Here is a 27264-nt window from a genome sequence, read left to right as displayed (position 1 = left end):
CCTTCTCAAGTTAGAGAGAAGTTTTGAAGGACTCCATAAATCCATCATGGGAGTAGATTATCTCTAGACTCTCCATAATCAATGTCTTCATAATAGTTAAAAATTAAAAAAATAAAAAATAAATAACTAACAACTTATTTTAACCCTTCAATCATCTTCTTTATAACTTAGCTATAAATTTAGAGATGCATTTGTACAAACTCCAATAAAATGTATCTCTACATGTAGCTATGGAGAGAGTGAGCAAAATTTTTTTTATTAGTTTTATTACTTTATTAACTTTTTACAAATATATATAATGTATAATATAATATTTTGTTTATTTTATATATTAAAAATATATTTTAACGATGTAGATAAAAATATAGAGAAATTAACATATGGTGTAATGTAAATATGTGATGTAAAATAAAAAAAGTAAAATTTTAGTGAGTTATTTTATAAAATAAAATAGATAAGCTCATATGGATGCTAATGCTTATCAATATCATTATGAGATAAGATAGGGTAAATGCTAGTTACATACTCTACAGGCAATGGGTTTGAGAAAATTGCATTGTATACCCATATTATTTTATTTGTTTTAATTTTTACTTTTATTTTCTTATTTTTTAAGATATACACGCTTTTATAGATGATATCCCGTTATACCCCTTAAGTTAATGTAAATTATGTGCTAGACTTAAGTGAAAGGTGAGAGTATTTTGATTAATGGATATAAAAAAGAAATATTTCTCAACTTATCCCTAAAACTTTTAGTTAGGAAATTAGTTTATTTTAGCGGTGTAAATCCTTCAATAGTGAGGTTAATGGTGATTAACCTTTTATTGGGCTTGGTAAGTCTTGTAAATGTATTTTAATACAATTTAATATCGAATCTCATATATTTTAATTTGATAATTAATTGTATAGATAATGTTGAATACCCTAAAATGTCTAATATCAAGGTCAATTTTTAGCATATGCATTTTATAAATAATTTGAATACAATTTATATAGTTTTTGAAAGGTAATACAATTTATTAGTGTAGAGATGTAAACATATTGAAAACTCATTTTGTATTTGCATTTTTTTTCCAATATAATCAAAGTTGTCAATTCTCTATAGGTCATTAGGAGATATTTTAAGTGATCAACAAGTATTCATAACAAGTGTCTTGAAATTACTATCATAAAAATTGACATTCAATCTTGAATACAACTAACTATATATCAAAATATCCAAACAATTTTTAAATTTTTTTTTGTTGGGTTCTAACGTATCTATTTTTGCATAGAAAAATTTCCTCCACACATATAAGTGGTCCTACTAATATGTGGTTCTGTTTATTAACACAAAAAATAATAAATAATTTTTGTATTTATTCAATTTTTCCCAAGATAAATGTTATATATCCAAAGTAACAAGTGTCCAAATCCCATTGGCCAACCTATCAAGAAACATTGACACATAGACAATGAAAATCACACTAAAAAAATCTCACAACCAATGAGATTAAAGATATTAATCTCTTAAGATAAGGACCCTTTAATCTATTAATATGTGACAAAATTTAACCAAAGTTTCTCAACCAAACATTTTATCCTCACATATCCAACCCCCAAAAAAATACATTTGGTAAAAAATCAAAAAAAAAAAACCATGTCTTCTTCCACCATGGCTCTTTCTTCCCCGGCTTTCGCCGGTAAGGCCGTCGAGCTGGCGCCCGCCGCCAACAAAATGTCGAACGGCGGACGAGTCAACATGAGGAAAGCTGCCTCAAAGCAAGTTTCCTCAGGAAGCCCATGGTACGGCCCAGACAGAGTTAAGTATTTGGGCCCATTTTCAGGTGAGCCACCAAGTTACTTAACTGGTGAATTTCCTGGTGACTATGGTTGGGACACTGCTGGGCTTTCAGCTGACCCAGAAACTTTTGCCAAGAACCGTGAGCTTGAAGTGATCCACAGTAGATGGGCCATGCTTGGAGCTTTGGGCTGTGTTTTCCCAGAGCTATTGTCAAGAAATGGTGTTAAGTTTGGTGAGGCTGTTTGGTTCAAGGCTGGCTCACAAATCTTCAGTGAAGGTGGGCTTGACTATTTGGGTAACCCAAGTTTGGTCCATGCTCAGAGCATCTTGGCTATTTGGGCCACTCAAGTGATCTTAATGGGAGCTGTTGAGGGTTACCGTATTGCTGGTGGGCCTCTTGGTGAGGTTACTGACCCAATCTACCCAGGTGGTAGTTTTGACCCATTGGGCCTTGCTGATGACCCAGAAGCTTTTGCTGAGCTTAAAGTTAAGGAACTTAAGAATGGTAGGTTGGCTATGTTTTCCATGTTTGGATTCTTTGTTCAAGCCATTGTTACTGGTAAAGGTCCTTTGGAAAACTTGGCTGATCACCTTGCTGACCCAGTCAACAACAATGCTTGGTCATATGCCACCAACTTTGTCCCTGGAAAGTAAAGAGTTTCTTTCTTTTTTTGGGGGGGTTTAATAAATGTGTTTTAGTCATTGATTCAAGAAAAAAGAAAAAAAAAAAACTTAATGTGAATTACTTGTATGTTTATTGTTGATGTGACTAAAATGAAATTTCTCTTTCTTTTTTTCCAAGGTTTTGAAATCTTGTTTTGCATTTGGTGTTTTTGGTATTTTGTTTCTTGATGACATGATAAGGTTGTGTTTGATTTAAAAAAAATAGATAAATTAGTGAGTTTTGCGGTGTAAATATTATAATTTAACTTTTGTAGATAAACAGTTAAGTTTAATTTTTAACGGTAATAATATCTAAGCTATATTTCTAAAAAATTTATAGGTATCTGGCTATTAAGTGTCAAGTTATTATCTACATGTTATTTTTTTACTGGTCTATTTAAAATAAAAAAAAATTAATAAGGTGGACCAATCATGGGCTGCCATGTGGTCATTGACTTAAAATTAATAAGAAAATGACACGTGGATAATAACTTAATATTTAACATTTAGGTACCTACAGAGTTCTAAAAATATAACTTATAGGTATTATTACCGCTAAAAATTAAACTTTAAGTATTTATTTACAACCGAGAATTAAACTTACATATTTATGCAAATTACTCTTTTTTAAATTTACTCTCATATCCCCAAACCAATCAATGTTATTTCTGCAAAATTTTCTTAAAAAGACGGTAGTTTTACAAAAAATTACATATGGCTGAGGTTTTTCCTTTGGGATTATTTCACAAATACACAACAAATAAAAAAAAATTACAAAAATGCAATTGTACAAAATTTAAATAATTTTACTGTTTTTATTATTTTATTTACAAAAAATACTGTCTTTTGATATATTTTTATGTTATAATTTTGTCAATTTATTGTTATTGTTTCAATATTATTTTCCTGATACTTTTATGTAGTTTTTTTATTGTTTTCGTGTTGTTTTTATATATATAAAAAAAATCTGTAAGCGTAAAAATATAAAAAAAAAATTACAAAAGATAGTGTTGGAAAATTCTATAATGTACTTTCATAAAAGGGATGCATCGGTGCACGCCCATTTATTTCGTAATTCAAAAGAAATTTTTAGTCCAATTTTTTTTGTATTTGTGTATATTGTAATTATTTAAGACATTTTAAAATTTTTTGAGAAATTCTATTAAAATTTAACATATCGAAAATAGAATTCAAACAATCTGTTACACGCGTATTTTTTTTATTTTATACGCGTGTGAGATAAATTGTTTAAATACTATTTTCTATATTGTAAATTATATCACAATTTTCAAAATTTTACAAAATATTTTGAATAATTATAATGTACACAACTATAAAAAAAAAAATTATACTCAAAAGTTTTCTTAAATTAGGGGTTGCATTAATAATAGGGTAAATACCATTTTGGACTCTCTGTTTTGCAAAAGTTACCAATCGGACCCTGTGTTTTGTTAAATGACAAAATGGACCCTGTATTTTCTAAAATAGTACAAATAGGACCCTAAATTGATTTTTTATCAAAATAAAGTTTAATTATAATCCGATCTAAAAGTGCTATGACAAAACTCTTTACATTTTTTGTATCTGTTCGTATTAAGCATTGTCTTCAAGTTGGTTGTATTAAAAAAAAAGTTATCAAAAATTAAGCTCAGGTAACTATTTTTACTATTTTAGAAAATACAATGTCCATTTTGTCATTTAACAAAACACAGGGTCCAATCTATAACTTTTGCAAAACACAGGATATAAAATGGTATTTACCCTTAATAATACCCATTGTGTGTTTTATGTAAATATATTTATTTTAAGTTTTCTTCAAAGAAGAATAGAAAGAAAAATTATAGTGTTTTTCTCACTTCACAATTGGGGGAAATTGCCAAAATATGAGACCACATCCATCTCTACACTCCAATTTTTTCTCCTCCCTTAAACAGGTATATCAGATTTTGCTTTCTTCATTCTGTAATTTGTGTAAAGTTTTCTCCTTTATGTATTCTTCTTTTGATTTCAACCCTAATTAATTACAGGTTGAGAAGAGACTCAAGTTAGAAGAAGAACAACAATCACAATCACAATCACAATCACAATCATCACTAAGCTCACCTATATATCTCCACTTTGACCAATCAAATCACAACAATCAAAACTCATCAACACCCCAACAAAGCAGTGAACTTCCTCAACAATTTCTCTCATGTTCCCCTGATTTCCCACTTCCAAAACCAACCCAATCTGACTCAGTTTGTGATATTGAGAAGCTAATTCAACTTCTGGGTTTGTCTGAAAATTGTTCAAATGAGAGGCAAGAAGAAGAAATAGAAGAAGAAGAAGAAGTCTCTTCTTGCCATTGTGAAAATGGGTTTTACTCAAAAATTGCTCAAGTGAAAGGACCAAAATGTGGGAAGGAAGTTGAGAGGTTAGAGGGTTGGATTAGATATTTTTTGAATGGTGGTGGGAATGGTGGGAAGGTAAAGATTGAACCTTTTAGGTTGTCACTTTTGATTTTGGGAAAAGCTTCTTTTGTTTCTCAAGGTGGTGTTGATGATGATGATGATGATAGTGTTTTTGGTGGGTTAGAGTTCCCATCAACTATTGAGGAATTTTTGCTCAATGATCCTCCTCCAACAACAACTTAGGTTAGGGTTTGGTTTGGTGTAATGGAATGGTAATAGTAATAATAATTCAGGTGATTATTGGTTTCGTGGAATATAATGGAATAAGAGTAGTAATGAGAATCGATTACGATATTTAGTTTGTTAAATTGACAAAATTACTCTTACAATTTTTTAAAAAATTATATAAAGAGAGATTATTAGAATTATTTTAATTTACAATAGTGTGTTTAAGAATGTTATGATTAGAATTGAATCTAAAGTTTCTAGCCACATAGTGAGCTATACTAGTTTAAGATTCTTTTTTATAATTTTATTACATCACTTAAAACAAACATTATTTGGTTCTTTTTTTAAAAAAAATGAAAATGAGAATGGATAGTGTATTAACAAAAGTATCATTTTGATAATGGATGATATAGGGTATAAAATAAATTTTATTTTAAAATAAATGTTGTAAATTGTAATGGTGATTATATAAGTGTAAAGTTATAATCTTTATTCATATTAATGGTGATTACATTGTGGAATTATAATGATAATTTCATTATGATTATGCCAAAGCCAAACATGGACTTAGGCCTTACATGTCTCATGTATTATTATTATTGTATTCTGTGTTTTATGCTCTTCTATTTTCTCTTTGATGTATTAAATTTTGATTATTTTTCATTATTCATAAAGAGAAGAAATGATTGTCACAACCCACAATCTCTAATTCCCTAAATTTGAGCTAAAGAACACAAAGCTTGAATCTTGACCTCAAGAGAAGAACTATGTCATCAGATTACTCTTTAGAAATCTCAAGTTGAAAAGCAAAGAAAGACAACTTTTTTTTGAACTGATAAACATGATTTATTACACCCTTCATATCTTTGAAAGTATTGTCACAACATCTTTCATGTTGGGGCGATTTTCGGGGTTCGAGTTGGTGCAAAACAAGGCTAATTTCAACAACTCTTCTAGTGTTTCATTTTCCTTTTTGGAGATGTTCAAAACCAGCTCTGAATCTAAGATTTGAAGCACCTTATCTCTTCCATTTTCGAGCGCTCTCTCGACCAGTTGGCGCAGACTGATTGGTAGCCCGCTCTCTTCGATAAATCCTGTTGGTCTTTGCTTTGTTAAAAACTCCATTACTATTATACCAAAGCTGAACACATCCACCTTTGTTGTGACTTTGCTCATATATGCAAATTCTGAATAAAGACATGTTTTAGTCAATTCATATTGATGAAAGCAATGAACTACATTGATAAAAAGTTTACACATTGAAGAAATAAAAATAAATTCAAATAGAATAAATATGATTTTTATCCCCGAACTATGACACTGGTAAAATTTTGTCTCTAAATTATTTACTTTTTTTGTTAAAAATAATTGCATTTCATTCATTTTTTGAGATTATTTATTGATGTGACTAAAAATTACTTGGATAATTATAATATGAGAGCATATTTTGTTAGACATTTATATATATAAACTGAAATGTATATGTTTAAGTATTAAGTGCGGAATTAATCAAACATATATACACTATGAATAAGGATCGAAATACCTCCAGCCATTGAATCTTGAGCTTCAAACCCACATAAGCTTTGATCTGCAAAGGAAATTGACTACCATGGGTAATCGGGCTTCCTCGCTCTCTCAACTCTCTTTAGATGGAATTTGCTGTTATGAACAGAATGAGTGAGGAGCTCGGGGACCGAGACCCTATATTTATAGGTGAGATACTCCATCAGTATCTATGCCACATTAATTGTCAGAATATTTTGACAATTAATTCAGGAAATCAAATCAGGTAATGAATATAGAAATCTGACCATATATAGAATATTACGTAATTGATTCTGTCAAGATTCAATGAATATAAAATATTCATTTATCAGAATCAATAATATTATTTTATTTCCTTAATTAGAAATATTCTAATATTCTCCCACTTGGTCAGCATTTAAACTAAAACATTCAAACCCAAACGTTCCTCATTATATAATAAACATACGAATCATAGCGACATGTCCTCATTATAAGTCGAGTATTATCTTCCATGTATTACGATATATTTATTATATAACAATGTACTTTATGTGGCAATGTACTTAAGTGAATAAACCCTAACCCTTATGTTTATTCAGGTCCTCTTACGATAATTTTCTCAGATGAAATTAAGGTGCACATAAATATGAGAAAATATCGAAATTAGAGTTTCATTAAATAATTTTTGGTTGTACAAATAAAAAAACTGCATATGGGTTAACTGAATCCCATATTTACTTTATGATCCTTGAATTTGTGTTGCGGCATGCCTTTAGTCAAGGATCTATGCGATCACCCAATTCAGTTTGCGTGATTAATGACCACTTATCACGCCTTTTTTATGGCTAAATACTTAATGTCGATATGCTAGCTTCGACCAAGATCTCTTAGAGTTATTAGCCATAAATATTGTAGCCGAATTTATCGCAAAATTTTCTTAATGGCCTAATGAAACCGTAATTCGAACTCTGTGCCTACTATGAAACTCTATAATACATCATACGAGATGTATCCTCAAAACAATAAATGAATCTGACTTCTATAGTGAAATAACAATCAAGATTCTCTACAATATAACTTACTGGTAATCTTAAGGACGTAATAAAATATTGATTTACGTTAATAAATACAACCAGTGAAGTATGTTAGAATCTAATTGGTTAACTATATTTCCAGATGGTCAATTCATCTTAAAATATGTATGAATATAATTTTTAGTATCTTAAAGATACCTCATCACTTTGTATGAAAAATAAAGTGGTCTTAACTTTAGTTATTCTGATACTACTTAACGATCCTGAAACAAATGTAATGCAAAGTCTTATTCAGACTCTTAGGCATACATTAGGCTTCTAAAATAGAAGCAAATGAATGTTCTTAATTTATTCTCACTCCGCATCATTTTTCGTATGCCGGTTCGAGTTGAATTTATCACACTTAAAGATAAAAGTTATATCAGATGAATAATACATAATTTTATTTAATCAGAGATGCTGTGGCTACTCTCTAATTAATTAAAATTATATATATTATTTATATTCCTTATCTCAAAATAATAATTTGAGATATGAATTATTTCAACTTATATAGAAAACTTTTATTATCATTTGCAAGTAACATATTGTCTACGTATAAAACAAATATTACTCCCACTAACCTTCTGGTATATAATTATTTCCATAATTCTCTTTTCAAACCTAAAGGAAAAGATGATATAATACCAATTTGTGAGATGTTTGTTTTAATCTATAGGTAGACATCTTAAGCTTGCATATGTTCACCACTATTAGAGAAAAATCTTTATGGCAGCTGTATACCTTCTTCTCTAGTTCACTGTTTGGAATTGATTAATGAATTGAAACAAGCAACAAATGCCAAGGTCTATAATAGAATCTTTTATAAAAACAATTGAGAATGTAAATCTCCTTTGTTATTGATTCTTAGTTCAAAATGAACTTCTTAGCAATGAACATTCTTTTATATCTTTATGTTTCTCAATGTTGCCTAATGAATATTATTGGTGAAAAAACTTATGCTTAATTAATGTTCTCCACCCCATTAGGCAACTTTACTAAAGATAAACTTTATTGCTCTTTAAGATATTCATTTCTTCATTCATGGCATGTTGTACTACAACTTCAATTCTTTATCATTCTATAATTTAATTTGTGTCTCAAATTAATATTGTAGTTGAACTCTTGTTGTACAAAATGTAATCACTAGAAAACATTGATCTTATTATTCTAATAAATCATCTTAAGGATGGACCAACAAACTCTTAAAAGAGCAAATGGTTCAATATGCATGTTATTTTAGCAATTACTAAATAACATAACTTATTAGAATTTTATCAAGGACTTGTAGATTATTAATGATTAGTTATGAATTCTCAATAACCATTAACCTTAAGGGTTGTTGTGAATCATAATTAATCTAACACTTGAGGTGGAAGTTTGAGAAAATATGAATGATCTTTCTCAGAAACTAGGTTCCTAGATTGATCACTCCCACTGATCAAGTCAATTCTTAATTCCACAATTCTAGTATTGTGAGATGGATAATAAAATATGTAACCCTTAAACCTTATAGCTTTTCAAATGAAATATGCTCATTTATGGTTTAGGGCCCAGATCTTTTCTTTGACAATTGTACTCTAACTATATATGGGTATTTATAAAATGTGTACATGTCATCAAGTCGGTTTTCAACCTTATCACAACTCAAAATATGTTTGAGAAACAACTTTGGTTAGAACACGATTCGATATGTACACCCCATTGTTGAGTATCAATAGACAAAGATTTAGGAAAGATTGGAGTTTGCTATGTAGGCTCCACCCCATGTCCAAAAAATGCTTAGTTTCTTAAATCTGTTACACACTATAATTTGGGTGTACCAAGCATATGTATCGGGCAATGAACCCATGCTTTTAAAGAAACTTTACAAATACACTGGGAGTTTATCCATACTCACGAATTTTGATGTAGTATTCTCCATTTTATATTTGATCTCACTATCTTAATATGCAAAATGCACCATTTCTCTACTTAAGATTTAAATGTCTTTGAAACATATAAATCTATACTTTTGTAGAAAAATTATTTATGTGAGTAATCGTTAAAAAAGAGATGCAAAATTTGAGTCCATGTCTTCAAAATTAATTGACTTGTATGATTTCTAATGTGATAGAATTCTAGTATGCACCGATTTTGACTTGTTGGAATACATATTCTTAATGAAATTCACACAAGTTCTAAATAAAGTTAGTAAAATCTAGTGTAATGAAGATCCCCACCATTTACTAACATTTATTCTATTTATGGAGATATGTTCCATAATTTTTGGTGCTATAATGTAGAAGAATTCTTTATTAATAACACATTTCTTATTGTCAGATTGAACTTGCATATCTTTATGAGTGACATCATTTGTAGTAAAGACCTCTAAATGTGTCTAAATCAAGTTTCAATAGAATCTTGGAACATAAAGATCTTTGCCAATTTTAAAACAAAGTCACTACTATATTGCTTGTTCCTTAAACTTCTAAATGTGAGAAGTTATCTTGTCTGTGGATAAGATTTGCTCACGATTCTATCGACTTTCTTAGGTTTATTTGTAAACCTTGCAAGAAATTATGAATGTGGAATAACAATCTAAAATAATCCACTATGTGTTAATAATCACATTAACTATATTAGAATGAATTCATACACAATAAATTAAAATTTATTGGTGATAATAAAGTGTGATTTATTTTTCTTAATTATACAGTAAAAACTGTATATGCTAGATGAAATTATCAGAATAAATTTTGAAAATTTCTACTGTTATGGAAGGAATTTTCTACTAGTATGGAAGAAATTTATGAATAGTGATGTAATAAAATTACATATATAGTTTTGAGGTTTAAATGAATCATGTTTTTACCAATGAATAAACATGCTTAAATATGAAATCTTATTAAACAAAAATTGCCTGTGGGCTAAATTTTTAATTTAATAAGATTAGATTTAGATGTAGATTATGATAGATTTACACAATTTATGAAAAACTTAAAGTTTAATATTTCTATCTTAATGAAAGGTATGAAACACTTAATTATTTATAAATGTTTCAAAATTTTATACTTTATGATAAAATTATTAAATTAAATCTACATAATTTCCTGTGGGATAAATTAAGAGAATTCAATTTAACATATTAATCATGTGAATATAATAAGATTCCGTAGGGTAAGATTATTATGTTCACATAATTCATGTCCATTATGTGATCTTAATCCACTTAATATATATAATTTTATATAATTAAGGATGCTGTGGCTACTCCCTAATTATTTAAAATTATGTGGTTCACTAGACACCAAAGTATAAATCGAAGATTAAAATTTTACTAAATCCAAAATTGCCTCGTGGGCTAAATTTTAAATTTAATAAAATTAGATGAACTTTATGATAGATTTAATTAAACAATTAGTTTTGGAAAATGAAGGTTTATTATCTATCTTTAATTAAATTTGTGATAACACTATTAAATTAAATCCCCATAACTCCCTGTGGGGTAAATTAAGAGAATTTAATTTAACATATTATCCTAATTAATTATACAAATATAATAAAATCCCTGTGGGGTAAAATTATTATACCTATATAATTAATTACAAGTTATGTCCATTAAGGTGAATTTTAATTAATGTATAATTTTATACAAATAAGGATGCTGTGGCTACTCCCTAATTATATAAAATTATATTTTCACTTTGACATTAGGTATTGGGCTCTACCTAAAAGTAATTTCGTTATTAACATAGTAGACAATCACTGAGATTAGTGCTCCTAGTGTGGTCGTCCGAAGATCATTAAAAACCGTTCTAGATATGAGCATTTGTCCCAAGTTCATGTTTTCTTATGTCAAACCACAAAATTACTTACATTTTATTCATATTTTATTCATTTTAGGAAGTTTTATGAATATTTTATGAATAATTTTATGAAGTTTTATGAAACTTAATGTGCTATATAAAATATTCAACCTATCTTAATGTTTGAATATTTCTAAATATATCTAGCACTATAAAAGGAATTTATGTATAGCATTTAAATCATACAAATCTAAATTAATTGCATTAAACATAAATTTGCCAAATAAATACAAATTAATACAATTATTGTATGATAATAAATTAAATGCTTAATTCCATAATATATAATTAATTATGCATTTATGACCATATAATATCTTAAATATTTATACTAATAATTAATTTGTATAAATAAGGTAATTATACAAATTAGTACAATTAATTATATGGAATGAATTAAATGCAAAATTAAAGACTATACTTAATGGCAGATTTTTTTAAATTTTATTAATTTAAACAATAAATTACATAAATTTGGTAATAAATAATTAAATGCACAATTATACAAATTGCACAATTATTACATGCCTAAATAAATCATGTAATTAATTACCATATTAAAACAAATTTCCATTTTCAGTTTATACTAAATAACATATTAATTCTAAATATATGTATTAAATTAAAAATGGAAATTAATGAATGCAATTTATTGACTAAATTAACAATAGGAGAATAATTTATATTTCCAAATAAATAAAAAATATATAAAAAAAAAATCGAAATTTTTTTCCCTTTTTTTTTTTTTTTTGAAAAATACACTGCCATAAACGACATAATAAAATTTCCTTAAACTTCCAAAAATCATGAAATCAATTCCAAATGAATCTAAATGCAAAATTAAGACATTCATATAGATTTTATGCATCGAAAATACATAAAACAAAGACTTTAAAAATCACCAAAATTTTCTGAAAAATAATTTTGAGATTTCTTTGTTTTTTCAAAGTGGATTTTCATGCTTAGAACAATCTATATTAATATATGAATGTATTAATACATATACAATATATATATATATAAATATATATACAGAAAAATAAAAATACTGTATGTATATATATAAACATGAAATGTATATATGTATATATTTGTATATAGCATTTAGATATATAAATAATGTTAGACTATATATATAGTGTATGTAATATAGCATATACAATGATATGAAATGCGGAAAATAAACTGTAATCATATCTATAATATATGCAATGAAAGGATCGATGTACCTCCAGCCATTGATCTTTGAGCTTCAATCCCTGCGATAGCTTCGGTATTGGAGTTCGGGCTTCCTCGCTCTCTCAACTCTCTTTAGATGGAATTTGCTGAATGGATTCAGAATGAGTGAGGAGCTCGGGGACCGAGACCCTATATTTATAGGTGAGATACTCCATCAAGATTCGCGCCACATTAATTGTCAGAATATTTTGACAATTAATTCAGGAAATCAAATCAGGTAATGAATATAGAAATCTGACCATATATAGAATATTACATAATTGATTTTGTTCAGATTCAATGAATATAAAATATTCATTTATCAGAAAATCAATTATTTATTTATTTCCTTAAATAGAAAATCATTTCCTTAATTAGAAAATAATTTCCATATATAAAATATTCTAATATTCTCCCACTTGGTCAGCATTTAAACTAAAATATTCAAACCCAACGTTCCTCATTATATAATAAACATACGAATCATAGCGACATGTCCTCATTATGAATCGAGTATTATCTTCCATGTATTACAATACATTTATTATATAACAATGTACTTTATGTGGCAATGTACTTAAGTGAATAAACCCTAAACCTTATGTTTATTCAGGTCCTCTGAAATTTTTCTCAAATGTAAAATTAAGATGCGCATAAATATGAGAAAAATCAAAATAAGAGTTTCATTAATAATAACTTTATTTGTACAAATTACATAAGGGAACCAAGTCCCATGTTCTCTACATGATCCTTGAATTTATGAGGTGGCAAGCCTTTTGTCATAGGATCGGCAATCATCAATTCAGTGCTAATGTGTTGAATGACCACTTTATTTTCCTTAACACGTTCTCTAATAGCTAAGTACTTAATGTCGATGTGCTTGCTTCGACTTCCACTTTTGTTGTTCTTAGCCATGAAAACAAGAATTGAATTGTCACAGAACATCTTTAGCGGCCTTGCAATGGAATCAACCACTCTAAGGCCTGAAATGAAACTCTTTAGCCATACACCATGTGATGTAGCCTCAAAACAAGAAACGAACTCAGCCTCCATAGTAGAAGTAGCAGTCAAAGTTTGTTTGTTACTCCTCCAGGACACAGCTCCACCAACAAACATAAACACGTAACCAGATGTAGATTTACGTGAATCACCGCAACCAAATAAATCTCGAGTCCGAGTAGCCAACTACTTCTAGATTTTCGGTTCGTTTGAACATCGGTTTGTAATCCTTAGTACCACGAAGATACCTCATTACTTTCTTTGCGGCTTTCCGGTGGTCTATCCCCGGTTACTCCGAAATCTTCCTAACATTCCGAATGAGAATAAGCAATGTCGGGTCTTGTGCACACCTGAGCATACATTAGGCTTCCGATAGCAGAAGCATAAGGAATGTTCTTCATTTGTTCTCTTTCAAAATCATTCTTTGGGCACTGGCTCAAATTTAATTTATCACCCTTCATAATTGGAGCAACGCTCGGTGAACAATCTTTCATATGAAATCTTTCTAAAACTCTGTTGATGTAGGCTTCTTGAGATAAACCTAAGATACCTCGGTATCTATCTCTATGAATCTTAATGCCTATGACATAGGATGCTTCACCCATGTCTTTCATCTCAAAGTTCTTTGAAAGAAATTGTTTCACTTCACGTAGCAACCCTTTATCATTGGATGCAAGAAGAATATCGTCCACATATAAAACAAGAAAACAAATTTTACTCCCACTTTCCTTCAGGTATATGCATTGGTCCATGACATTCTCTTCAAATTCAAAGGAAGAGATGACATCATGAAATTTTAAATACCATTGGCGGGATGCTTGTTTTAATCCATAGATGGACTTCTTGAGCTTGCATACCAAATCCTGACCTTCACTAGAGGAGAATCCTTCTGGTTGTTTCATGTATACCTCCTCCTCTAGATCACCATTCAGAAAAGCAGTTTTTACATCCATCCGCTCCAACTCTAAATCAAACTGAGCAACTAATGCCAAGATGACTCTGAGGGAATTTTTTTTTGATATAGGAGAAAAGGTACTTTGTATAGTCAATTTCTTCTTGTTGAGTAAATCCTTTAGCAACAAGTCTCGCTTTGCATCTCTTAGTGTTACCTAATGAGTCCTTTTTAGTTTTATAGACCCATTTACGGCCAATGGCTCTCGCCCCATTAGGCAACTTTACAAGTTCCCGTACTCTGTTGCACCTCATAGAATTCATTTCATCATCCATAGCATTGTACCACAATTTTGATTCTCTACTGTTCATAGCTTGTAAAAACGTTTCTGGATCATTTCCAATTCCAATATCAGATTCTAATAAATACACAACATAGTCTTTGTAAATCTTTGGTTTGATAGATCTAGTAGAACTTCTTAAGACTTCACCAACAGGCTCTTGGGGAGCAGCAGCAGGTTCAGCAGGTTGTTCAACAGTTGCAGGCAACTCTTGAACATTTTGATCTACTGGATTATCATTACCAACTTGTGGATCTTCAGTGATTGGTAATGGTTGTTCAACATTCGTTTGAACTACAGGAGTGTTAACCATTATCAATCTTGCTTTTGAAGTGGAAGGTTCTGAAGGATCTTTCTCAGGACCTAAGTCCTTTGATTGATCACTCCCACTGATCAAGGCATTCTCAAGAAATTTTGCATTCCTTGATTCCACAATTCTTGTACTATGAGATGGACAATAAAACTTGTAACCTTTAGACTTTTCAGCGTACCCTATAAAGAATCCGCTTATGGTCCTTGGGTCCAATTTCTTCTCTTGTGGATTATATATTCTGACTTCAGATGGACATCCCCAAATGCGTACATGATTCAAACTTGGTTTCCAACCTTTCCATAATTCAAAAGGAGTTTTTGAGACTGCCTTTGTTGGAACTCGGTTTAATATGTACACGGATGTCTTTAATGCTTCAGTCCACAAGGATTTAGGAAGATTAGAGTTGCTACTAAGCATACTCCGCACCATGTCCATTAATGTTCGGTTTCTTCTTTCTGCAACACCATTTTGCTCGGGTGTACCGGGCAAGGTGTAATGGGCAACAATCCCATTTTCTTCAAGAAACTTCGCAAATGCACCGTGTGCTTGTCCATCTTCTCGTGTATCTACCATAATACTCACCTCCTCTATCCGATCTCACTATCTTAATTTGCTTGTTGCATTGTTTCTCTACTTCAGCCTTTAAATATCTTAAAGACATCTAATGCTTCACTTTTATTATGAATTAAGTAGATATACATGTAGCGTGAGTAATCATCTATGAATGAGATGAAGTATTTCGACCATGTGACTCCATATCCGGACTACATATATCGGTATGTATGATTTCTAATATTTCGTAACTCCTATGGACACCGCTTTGACAGACTTGGAGGTTTGCTTTCCCTTAATGCAATCCACACAAGTATCAAAGTCGATAAAATCTAAGGTATTGAGTACCCCATCTTTTACCAACCTTTTAATACTATCAATGGAGATATGTCCCAATCTCCGTGCCACAATGTACAGAATCCTCTTTCATAACACATCTTTTAGTGCCGGCGCGAACATGCATAACATTATTAGTGGTATTATTTTGTAAATTAAGGCAAGAAAGACCATCAGACAAAATACCATTTCCAACACATTCAGATTTATAATATAAATTAAAATATTTGTCTGAAAATGTAAAGAAAAAACCAAAGGGTATAAGTCTTGAAACTGAAATCAAGTTTCTAGAGAAACTTGGTACATAAAAGGTCTTTTCTAACTTTAAAATAAAACCATTACTTAAAACTAAATTGCATGTTCCAATAGCTTCCACATGTGAGCCCATCTTGTTTCCAGATAAGATGCTTTGCTCACTTGCCACTGGCTTCCTTAGATTTTGAATATCCTGCAAGGAATTTGTTATGTGAATTGTTGAACCTAATCAATCCACCATGTGTTAAGATTAACATTAGCCATATTAGATTCATAACATACTAAGGAAATTGGATTACCTTTGTCATCCATCCATTTCTTGAACTGGCTGCACTCCCTTTTGGCATGTCCCTTTTGTTTACAAAAGAAACATTTGATGGAATCTTTCTTTATGGCAGCCTTGGGAGCCATGGGCTTTTTCCCTTTGTTCTTCTTGAATGGCTTGCGTTTCTTAGGTTGAGTGGTCAGGTGAACACTTTCTCCTTGCTCCTGTAGGAGCCTGGCTTCCTCTTGAACACACATGGTCATCAATTCATTGATAGTCCATTTTTCTTTATGTGTGTTGTAGGAAATTTTGAAAGGCCCATACTGTGGAGGAAGATTGTGAAGGATGTAATGAACCAGGAAGGTATCAGGAATGATAACGTCGAGTTTCTTTAAATGAGCAGTGATGTCCCTCATTTTAGAAATGTGTTCTCGAACTCCTTTAACACCGGTGAGTTTTGTGGACGAGAACTCTTGGATGAGGTTGATGAACAAGGATTTATCTGAAGTGTCAAACTGCTCATCCATAACTTTGATAAAGTCTTTCACCTTCTCAGGTGGCTCCACCGATCCACGCATTCCCATAGGAATTCTGGACATAATGAACATGATGCAGAGACGATTAGATTGCTCCCACTTTTCACGCAAAGGCAATCTCGACGAAAGTGCTAGTATCGGTGATAGCACTCGGTTCATCTTTCCTTATTGCATAATCCATGTCAGTGCAAGCTAGGTGGAGAAGGACTCGTTCCTTCCAGATTTTGAAGTTGTCACTCCTAAGCTCAGGGATTTCACTAGTGATTTCAGCATATTTAGAGGTGGATGAAATAGCTGCTAGAATAGGATTACAAAAAATTTAGATGTTAAAAGAATTGAGGCTTTAATGAATTCATGTTTTACCAATGTAGAAACATGATGAAGATGAAAATTTTATTAAATCTAAAATTGCCTGTGGGCTAAATTTTAAATCTAATAAAATTAGATGAACTTTATGATAGATTTAATGAAGTATTTAATTTAGAAATAATGGAGGAATGAAATCTATCTTTAATTAAAATTTGTGATAACACTATTAATTCAAATCCTCATAACTCCCTGTGGGGTAAATTAAGAGAATTTAACTTAATATATTATCCTAATTAATTATAAAAATATAATAAAATCCCTGTGGGGTAAAATTATTATATCCAAATAATTAATTACAAGTTTTGTCCATTAAGGTGAATTTTAATTAATATATAATTTTATATAATTAAAGATGCTGTGGCTACTCCCTAATTATAAAAAATTATATTTTCACTTTAGACATTAGGTATTGGGCTCTACCTAAAAGTAATTTCGTTATTAACATAATAGACAATCACTGAGATTAGTGCTCCTAGTGTGGTCGTCCGAAGATCATTAAAAACCGTTCTAGATATGAGCATTTGTCCCAGGTTCATGTTTTCTTATGTCAAACCACAAAACTACTTATGTTTTATTCATATTTTATTCATTTTATAAAGTTTTATGAATATTTTATGAAGTTTTATGAAACTTAATTGCTAAATAAAATATTCAACCTATCTTAATGTTTGAATATTTCTAAATATATCTAGCACTATAAAAGGAATTTATGTATAGCATTTAAATCATACAAATCCAAATTAATTGCATTAAACATAAATTTGTCAAATAAATACAAAATAATACAATTAATGTATGATTATTAATTAAATGCTAATTCATTAATATGAAATTAATGGCAGATTTTTCAAAATTAATTTAGGCGATAAATTGCATAAATTTGGTAATATATAATTAAATGCACAAATTAGCACAATTTTTACATGCCTAAATAAATCATGTAATAAATTACCAAATTTAAACAAATTTCCATTTTCAATTTATACTATATATATGTATTAAACAAAAATGGAAAATTAACTAAATGCAATTTATTGACTAAATTAACACTGAAATGGGAAAATAATTAATATTCCAAATAAATAAAAATTTATAAAAAAAAAAAAATTCGAAATTTTTCCCTTTTTTTTTTTTTTTTTTTTTTGAAAAATCCATACTGCCAAACGACACGTCGTTTAACCAAAAAAATGAAGGGGCTGAAAATGCAGAAGAAAACGACACGTCGTTTTCCCTAACAGAAAAACGACACGTCGTTTTACTCAATGCAGGGCTGAGGCATAAAACTATAAACGACATGTCGTTTTCCACAATGTGAAAAACGACATGTCGTTTTTCAACAACGACAGCTAAACTGAAGGCTTTCAAACGACACGTCGTTTTTGACAAACGACACGTCGTTTTGGGCAAACGACACGTCGTTTTTTGGCAAACGACATGTCGTTTGCGTCGTCTTCTTCAGCCAAACCGGGTCGATTTTGACCCATTTTTCTGCACGCGGGTCCGTCGAACCCGACCCAAACCCGATCGAAAATTGCATTTCCGACGACCAAATTTCGTGTTTTCAAATCTAAATGGTTCTAAATCAAATAATAAAGAGATCCACATAGATTTTATGCACAAAAACACGAAAAAATATATACTTTAATATCACGAAATTAATCGGGTCCGAAAAAGTTTTAACTGAAAATTTTTTCCATCTTTAAGTTTTTCAATGGATTTTCAATGCTTAGATCGATCTATAATACTATACGAATATAGTAATGTATATAGAATTCGAAATAAACACCGAAAAATGAAAAAAAAAAAACAAAGGAAAAAACAAAACCATGGACCGATCGTGATTATATATACGCATGTATATATATATGCATGTATATATCACATAATAAAAATGAATATTATGATTATTATTATGTGATAAAACATATATATAATATACAATATATATAAACATATATATATACACGTAAATATACCAAAAACAAAATGAAAAATGTATGTTTACTGTATATACGTGTATGTATTATATATATATATAAATGAACGGTAGGAATAAAACTGTATATATATATGCGTATGAAAATATATATATATAAACGGGATTGTATGAATATGAGTATATACACCAACAACGAACCAAAATAAATATATATATATGAACAATATATGTATGTATATATATATATGAAACTCAAATAAAATCAAGGCAGAGATAAATCCGCTCTGATACCAACTGTTAGACTATATATATAGTGTATGTAATATAGCATATACAATGATATGAAATGCGGAAAATAAACTGTAATCATATCTATAATATATGCAATGAAAGGATCGATGTACCTCCAGCCATTGATCTTTGAGCTTCAATCCCTGCGATAGCTTCGGTATTGGAGTTCGGGCTTCCTCGCTCTCTCAACTCTCTTTAGATGGAATTTGCTGAATGGATTCAGAATGAGTGAGGAGCTCGGGGACCGAGACCCTATATTTATAGGTGAGATACTCCATCAGTATCTGCGCCACATTAATTGTCAGAATATTTTGACAATTAATTCAGGAAATCAAATCAGGTAATGAATATAGAAATCTGACCATATATAGAATATTACATAATTGATTTTGTTCAGATTCAATGAATATAAAATATTCATTTATCAGAAAATCAATTATTTATTTATTTCCTTAAATAGAAAATCATTTCCTTAATTAGAAAATAATTTCCATATATAAAATATTCTAATAAATAATATATATATATACAACATATATACGTAATGAAATGAAGAAAATATATATATATATATATATATATGAATATATATATATATGAACTGAATGAATAAACAAGTATATATGTATGAAAATATATATGTATATATATAATTGGGATTGAATGAATATGAATATATAAATATATACACAAACGAAAATAAATATATATATCAATACTGAATTAAATATATATATATATAAACACTGTATATACGAGTATATATATATATATATGAAACTCAAACTAAAATCAAGGCAGAGATAAAAACCGCTCTGATACCAACTGTTAGACATTTATATGTATAAACTGAAATATATGTATGTATATATAAAAATGCGGAATAAACAAATATATATACACTATGAATAAGGATCGAAATACCTCCAGCCATTGAATCTTGAGCTTCAAACCCACATAAGCTTTGATCTGCAAAGGAAATTGACTACCATGGGTAATCGGGCTTCCTCGCTCTCTCAACTCTCTTTAGATGGAATTTGCTGTTATGAACAGAATGAGTGAGGAGCTCGGGGACCGAGACCCTATATTTATAGGTGAGATACTCCATCAGTATCTATGCCACATTAATTGTCAGAATATTTTGACAATTAATTCAGGAAATCAAATCAGGTAATGAATATAGAAATCTGACCATATATAGAATATTACGTAATTGATTCTGTCAAGATTCAATGAATATAAAATATTCATTTATCAGAATCAATAATATTATTTTATTTCCTTAATTAGAAATATTCTAATATATTTAACTAACTTAAGCTAATTGGAATCAAATATAGTAGTTTTAAACATTCAAATATTAAAAAGTGAATTTGTAGTTATTTTTATAGTTAGAGGAGAATTTTTAACGAGCAAAATCTTATAAAAGTCATAGTTCGAAAGGTGAAAATCCTATTTATAATAGTTTGGTTGTGAAAGTGTTACCTGGTGCCATGTACCCAACAGTGCCTTCAAAAGCTGATGATGATGAAACACTTCCATTCTTCTGATGAACACCAAGAATTCGAGCTGTCCCGAAATCACTCACATGAACCACCCAATTCTCATCCAAGAGAATGTTAGAAGGTTTCAAATCACAATGCACAATGGGAAAATCATGACAAGAATGTAAGTATTCCAATGCATTAGCAATTGAAGTGAAAACATTCACTCTTTCTAGTAATGTCCATCTTGATTGATCATCAACTCTATTGCTATGAATAATCCTATCCAAGTCACCATTTTCCATGTATTCCAAAACTAAGGCCTTTAATCTTTCACTCTCCCAAGCATAGCCAAGTATCTTCACCAAATTCCTATGCCTTAGTTGGATTAAAGTCTTCATTTCTCTATAGAACCATTTATCTGATTCTATAGAAAATTGCTTCAAATTCAATCTCTTTATAGCTGCAACTTTTTGATCTTCCATTTGACCCTTATAGACAATGCTCAAATTGGTTGAACCTATCACATTGTCTTCACTAAAGAAATTTGTAGCAACTTCTATATCATTTCGATTGTACCTCTTAAGGGGCAACACTAATGTGTCATCTTCATTTGGATCTTCAACCTTTGTGGCCTTATGCATCTTTGTATGTCTAACAAGGAATAGAGCAACTAAGACTAGAATTAGAAGTAGAGAAACCGAGCCAAGTGCAGCGAGAATCGCCATAGTTTTCTTTGAAAACCGACGTGAAACTTTCATGCTGCAGTCTTTCAAAACTTTAGCTCCACAAAGATTTGAATTCCCTTCCAAACTTGATGCAGTTAAGCTCTTGAAAATTCCTGTTTCGGGGACATGTCCTGCGAGTTGGTTGTGAGACAGGTTTAAGTGTTTCAAGGAGGAAAATTTGGTGAAACTTGAAGGGATGTTTCCTTTGAATTGATTTTGAGAAAGGTCAAGAGATTTGAGGTGTTTTAAGGTTGCCAAATTTGAAGGTAGTTCACCATCTAACCGATTACTCGAAAGGTTCAAGTTGGTTAGTGTGTCTAACTTAGCAAAAGCTTCCCCTGGAATTGGACCTGTGAGATTGTTTCTTGACATGTCAAGTGAGAATAGATTCTTACATCCTTTGATGGATTTAGGAATGACCCCAAAAAGTTTGTTGTTTGAAATGTCAATTTCTTGCACCATTTCCATCATGCCAATCTCTTGTGGAACACTTCCTTGGAAGTGATTGAATGAAAGATTTAGATACACTTGCATTCCTTTAAGATTTGTGATTAGAGAACTCGGGATTGACCCCGAAAAATTGTTATGGGACAAATCCAAAACCGATAACCTACCATTACTTCCCAAGCTTCTTGGTATTGTTCCATTAAGCATGTTTTCATGCAGGTACAGTCCTGTAAGCCACTCGAGTCTCGAGATGGCTTCTGGGATCTGTCCTGTAAATTTGTTGCGCTGCAAAGCGAGCAATGTAAGCTGTTTCAGCTCAGAGAATTGCTCGGGTATGACTCCTTCTAAAGCATTGTCGCGTAGAGAGAGGCCTTGGAGTTGAGTGAGCTTGAAAAGCTCTTGTGGAATCTGTCCCGAAAATCTGTTATCAGCAAGTGTCATGGTGAAAAGTTTGGTCAAGTTACCAATCTGTGGTGGGATTTTTCCAGTGAAGGAATTGGAAGAAATATACAAGAGTTGAAGATTGAAGAGTTTGCCAACATTTGGTTTTAATGATCCACTAAAATTGTTACTTGACAAAGATAACTTGACAAGATTTGAGCAAGAAAAGAAGTCATTTGGGATTTCACCAACCATTTTGTTATTTTCCAAAATGAAAGCTAAGAGATTTTTCAACTGTCCTAAACCTTGTGGAATTTCACCACTCAAACTATTGTTTGCTAAATCTATGGAAACAAGTTGAGTACAATTAGCTATACTAGATGGAATTGGACCCTCAAGAAAATTGACAGGCAAGCTCAAGTTCTTTAGATTCTGCAACAATCCTAAACTCAATGGAATCTTCCCACTAAGGAAATTGTTTCCCATACTCAAGCAAGTTAGATTTTTCAACTTTGTTATTGAACTTGGTATTTCACCACTAAACTTGTTGTGTTGTAGTGTCAATACTTGTAAAGATCTTAGTTGTTCTAACTCAAATGGAATACTTCCACTCAACTCATTCTGCGATAATCCTAACTTAGACAGCGATTTTAATCGAAACAATGAGAGTGGTATGGTTGAATTCAATCTATTTTCATACAGCTGCAATTTCTGTAGATGAACTAACTCACCAAGCTCTGAAGGAATGGATCCACTTAAGTTATTAGTGTTTAGTTCAAGAAAAATAAGCTTCTTACAAAGGCCTATTTCGGGTGGTATTTCTCCATAGAAAGAATTCTCATAAAGCTCTAAGTACTCTAAATTTGACAACTTACCAATCTCTAATGGGATCACACCAGATAACTTGTTTGTGTTCAAACCAAGAGCTTGTAAAGCTCCTAATTCGCCTATAGAACGAGGAATCGAGCCTACTAAACTATTCGAATCAGCTACAAACATTTGAAGATTGATTAACTTTCCTATATTTGAAGGGATTGAGCCTGTGAGATTATTGGAACTAACACCAAAAGCTAACAAAGAAATACAGTTACAAATACTCTCAGGGATTTTCCCACTAAGAAAATTTGCACCTAAATCAACAATCTGCAGATTTACCAAGTTTCCTAGCTGTGTTGGGATATGACCCGAAAAAGCATTTGTGTAAAGAATTAGCTGAGAAAGTTGAGAACAAAGTCCTAACTCAGATGGTATAAAGCCAGTGAATGAGTTTTGAGTTAAGTCAAGAACCTGAAGACTTGAAAGGTTGCCAATGAAGGGTGTTAACTGACCTTTGAGCTGTTTATCAACCAGAGAAATCGAAACAACACTATTCGAAATGGGATCACAGACAATGCCAGACCAGTTGCAATGGTGAATCACATCTTTCCAATCTGATAAAGCTCCAATTGGGTCACTTTTGATTGAGGTTTTGAAGGCTTTTAAGGCTTCAAATTCAGTTTCCAAAAGTGTTTGAGTTGATAGAACAGAACTAACAACAAAAGTATTATAATAAAGTGTTATGATTAGTATCAAACTCATCACTCTTTGTAAAGAAATCATTGCCATTATTAGCTTCATAAGAATTTATCTATTATTTGTATATGTATATATGTCAATATATATAGAAAATATTGGCCAATTGGCAAGACTAAGACCCCACAAAGTCATTTGTGTTCATATTAAGATATTATATACATGTGAACTATTAAGAGTATATAGTTTTTAAATGCATTGAACAATGCAAGAATTTAAATTATTTGACTATTTTTGGGGTCATCCTTGATGACAAATTTTGCTTACAATAGAGATATATACAGATATACAAAAGCCTATATTTAATATATATAAAGGCATTAAAATCCAACAAAACCAACTTTTATATTTATATAATAAATTCATTCCCATAATTCCTTGGATTCAGTTATTCTAAAAATGAACTATTCTTGACACTATGTTATATTTTAATTTAAGATGAGTAGTGTGGAGTGTTTGTGTTAGTGAAGTTTGAATGATTGTACTTCACTAGTTTTGCAAACCAAACGCGGTTGCATTATGTAGTTAGTGTGCTCAACTACAAGTTGCATATTCTATATTAATTACAAGAAAAGCACAAGTTGCTATTTAATATATTATATGTGTGTTTGAGTACATTACATAATGCAACATGTATTAGTAGGGATAGAAATTGGGTAGGTAATAAACGAGTAATGTACATTTTAATTCTGTCTCCGTTTCCTATCATATTTCTTATTTTCGTCTTTGTCCCGCTTAATCCATAATAAGTTTAGAGTATAAAAATCTTCATTGAGTATGAATACTCATTGAATACTCATTAAAATTAGAACAATTTAATAAGAAAAAAAAAATAAAGTAATGTAATTCAAAATAAAAACTAAAAAACAAGATATTGATTGTACAATCAATAAATATTCTACTTATTAAAAAAAATTTATTACAGAGTAAGTTAGAAAAGATTAATAGTTAATTTTATAAGTATAATCAATAATATAATTAGATAAAAATTATATGAAAAGTTTGGAAAATATATATTTAGGTCGAATTTAGGGTGAGTAGTATTACCTCCGATCTTACCTTGCTTGAGGTATAAAAAATTGCACTCTACCCACTCTCTGTTACTCGTTAAAGTGTGTAATCATTCTGTACTGCATGAGTACCCATTCCCGAAAGTCAAATTTCTATCACTAGGTATTATGTTATCTTTGATATAATTTTTTCTTTTTATGAATAAGTTATTATTCACTTTACTTTTTTTTTTAATTTAATTTTTAAGTTGTATGAAATAGGAAAATTAAATAAATCATAATTAATTAAAAAAAAAAAACACAAGTTGCAAGTCACGGCTGAACTGAAATGAAAGATTCTTTCTTTATTTGTCCTAAATTTATTGTGATGGGCTTGCCAAAAAGGGTAATTGGACTTTGAAGATTGGATTCTGCCGACGTGTTAGGCCCACTATATCGTTAGGGCTGTTTGGATACATATCCATATTGGTTTCTGCCGACGTGTTAGGCCCACATCATGGCCCACTATTTCCTTAGGGGTGCTTGGATACATCCATATTGGATTCTGCCAACGTGTTAGGCCCACATCATGGCCCACTCTCTACTTCATTAGGGGTGTTTGGATACATGAATAGGTTTATCCATTGTTTGGTTATTAAAAAATAAATAAAAAAAATGACAGCTGTGGGATTTGAACCCACGCCCTTTCGGACCAGAGCCTAAATCTGGCGCCTTAGACCACTCGGCCAAACTGTCTTGTATGAAATTATTCATATAATATATTTATTATTGTTTAATATTATTATTTCTATAATTTTGTAGTGGTAATTAATGTTTTTTTAATTTGGAAAAAATGTTTTATACTCATGCAAAAAAATGGTATTTATCCTGTTTTATTTTTTTCTCTTGTAAAAAAAAATATATTAGAAGTGATGGGAAAATAATAATTTGAGTTTGTGGTCATGATAATTATGAAAAAATCTTTTAAATATTTGAATATGAATATATAGGAATTTAGGAAGGAAACAATAACTTTGCAACTTGTTTGGAATAAAACAAATAAATTAGATTTATTTTTAAACATCTAAGAAGAAGTATCACAATTATTACTAGTTAGCAAGTGGGAAATGAATCATCATTCTAGTCAAAATTTTGGACCTATTAATTTTGTAGCTTGAACTTAGTTAGCTATATGTATTATGTGTATTATATTTTGACTCATGATTAATTTGATCACTTTCTTTTAGTTCAAATTCAAGTAGTTTTTACTAAGACTTGAGATTTTCTTTGGCTTTGAAGACTAGATACATACTTATCCAATTATATGTGCAATCATAAATTTTATTAGGAAATTTGAGATTCTATGATTAGATACATACTTATCCAATTAATATATATTCTTATAATTCAAAAAAAAAAAAAAAAAAACTTCATAATCATTTTTTCTCTTAGTTGTTTGCCCTCTTTTTCTCTCATTTCCCCTTCATTTATTTTATATTTTAAGCTATCTATGAAGCCATGGAGAGTACAAAGAGAAAAAAAATGCCCTATAGATTTTGATTATTAAGAACTTCCACACACAATTTGATTATTATAAAGGATAATTTTTAAAAAAAAAAAAAAAACCCAAAAAAATAACAAACAAATTATATACAGTTTGTACTCTGTACAGAATTTTTAACATTTTTATAAGTTGTTAGATTTTTTTTACATAAAATACGGTCTTCTTAGCAATCCTCTAAAAACCATCTACACAAATCCTAATTCTGAAGAAAAGATGTTTGTAAAGTGCTTCTCCATCATTCTGATCCTCCAACAAACTATCACGGTAAATATC

The 27264-nt window shown here is 30.2% G+C and overlaps 3 protein-coding genes and 1 non-coding gene across 4 annotated transcripts; 2 read left to right on the top strand and 2 right to left on the bottom strand.

Moving 5' to 3' along the window:
- The first annotated feature begins 1251 nt into the window (after positions 1 to 1251).
- LOC115696993 (chlorophyll a-b binding protein of LHCII type 1) lies at positions 1252 to 2587 on the top strand. The gene has a single exon (XM_030623889.2). It carries the CDS (start codon positions 1643 to 1645, stop codon positions 2438 to 2440), a length of 798 nt encoding a protein of 265 aa, XP_030479749.1. The 5' UTR covers positions 1252 to 1642; the 3' UTR covers positions 2441 to 2587.
- Positions 2588 to 4206: 1619 nt separating this feature from the next.
- On the top strand, positions 4207 to 5334 carry LOC115696945 (uncharacterized). Its single transcript, XM_030623844.2, has 2 exons — positions 4207 to 4383; positions 4477 to 5334. The coding sequence occupies exons 1-2, from the start codon at positions 4333 to 4335 to the stop codon at positions 5083 to 5085; spliced, it is 660 nt and encodes a 219-aa protein (XP_030479704.2). The 5' UTR covers positions 4207 to 4332; the 3' UTR covers positions 5086 to 5334.
- Positions 5335 to 5726: 392 nt separating this feature from the next.
- Positions 5727 to 24512, bottom strand: LOC115698164 (LRR receptor-like serine/threonine-protein kinase FLS2). Its single transcript, XM_030625344.2, has 2 exons — positions 21312 to 24512; positions 5727 to 6257 (listed from the first exon to the last, which is right to left on the bottom strand). The coding sequence occupies exons 1-2, from the start codon at positions 24481 to 24483 to the stop codon at positions 5929 to 5931; spliced, it is 3501 nt and encodes a 1166-aa protein (XP_030481204.2). The 5' UTR covers positions 24484 to 24512; the 3' UTR covers positions 5727 to 5928.
- Positions 24513 to 26103: 1591 nt separating this feature from the next.
- Positions 26104 to 26183, bottom strand: TRNAL-UAG (transfer RNA leucine (anticodon UAG)). The gene has a single exon. It is a non-coding gene; the product is annotated as a tRNA-Leu (tRNA).
- Between the last annotated feature and the right edge of the window lie 1081 nt (positions 26184 to 27264).

Source organism: Cannabis sativa, chromosome 7, assembly GCF_029168945.1.
Source record: "Cannabis sativa cultivar Pink pepper isolate KNU-18-1 chromosome 7, ASM2916894v1, whole genome shotgun sequence".
Classification (NCBI taxonomy): domain Eukaryota; kingdom Viridiplantae; phylum Streptophyta; class Magnoliopsida; order Rosales; family Cannabaceae; genus Cannabis; species Cannabis sativa.
Note: the sequence above shows the minus strand (reverse complement) of the source record. Positions and strands in the feature narration are given on the sequence as shown.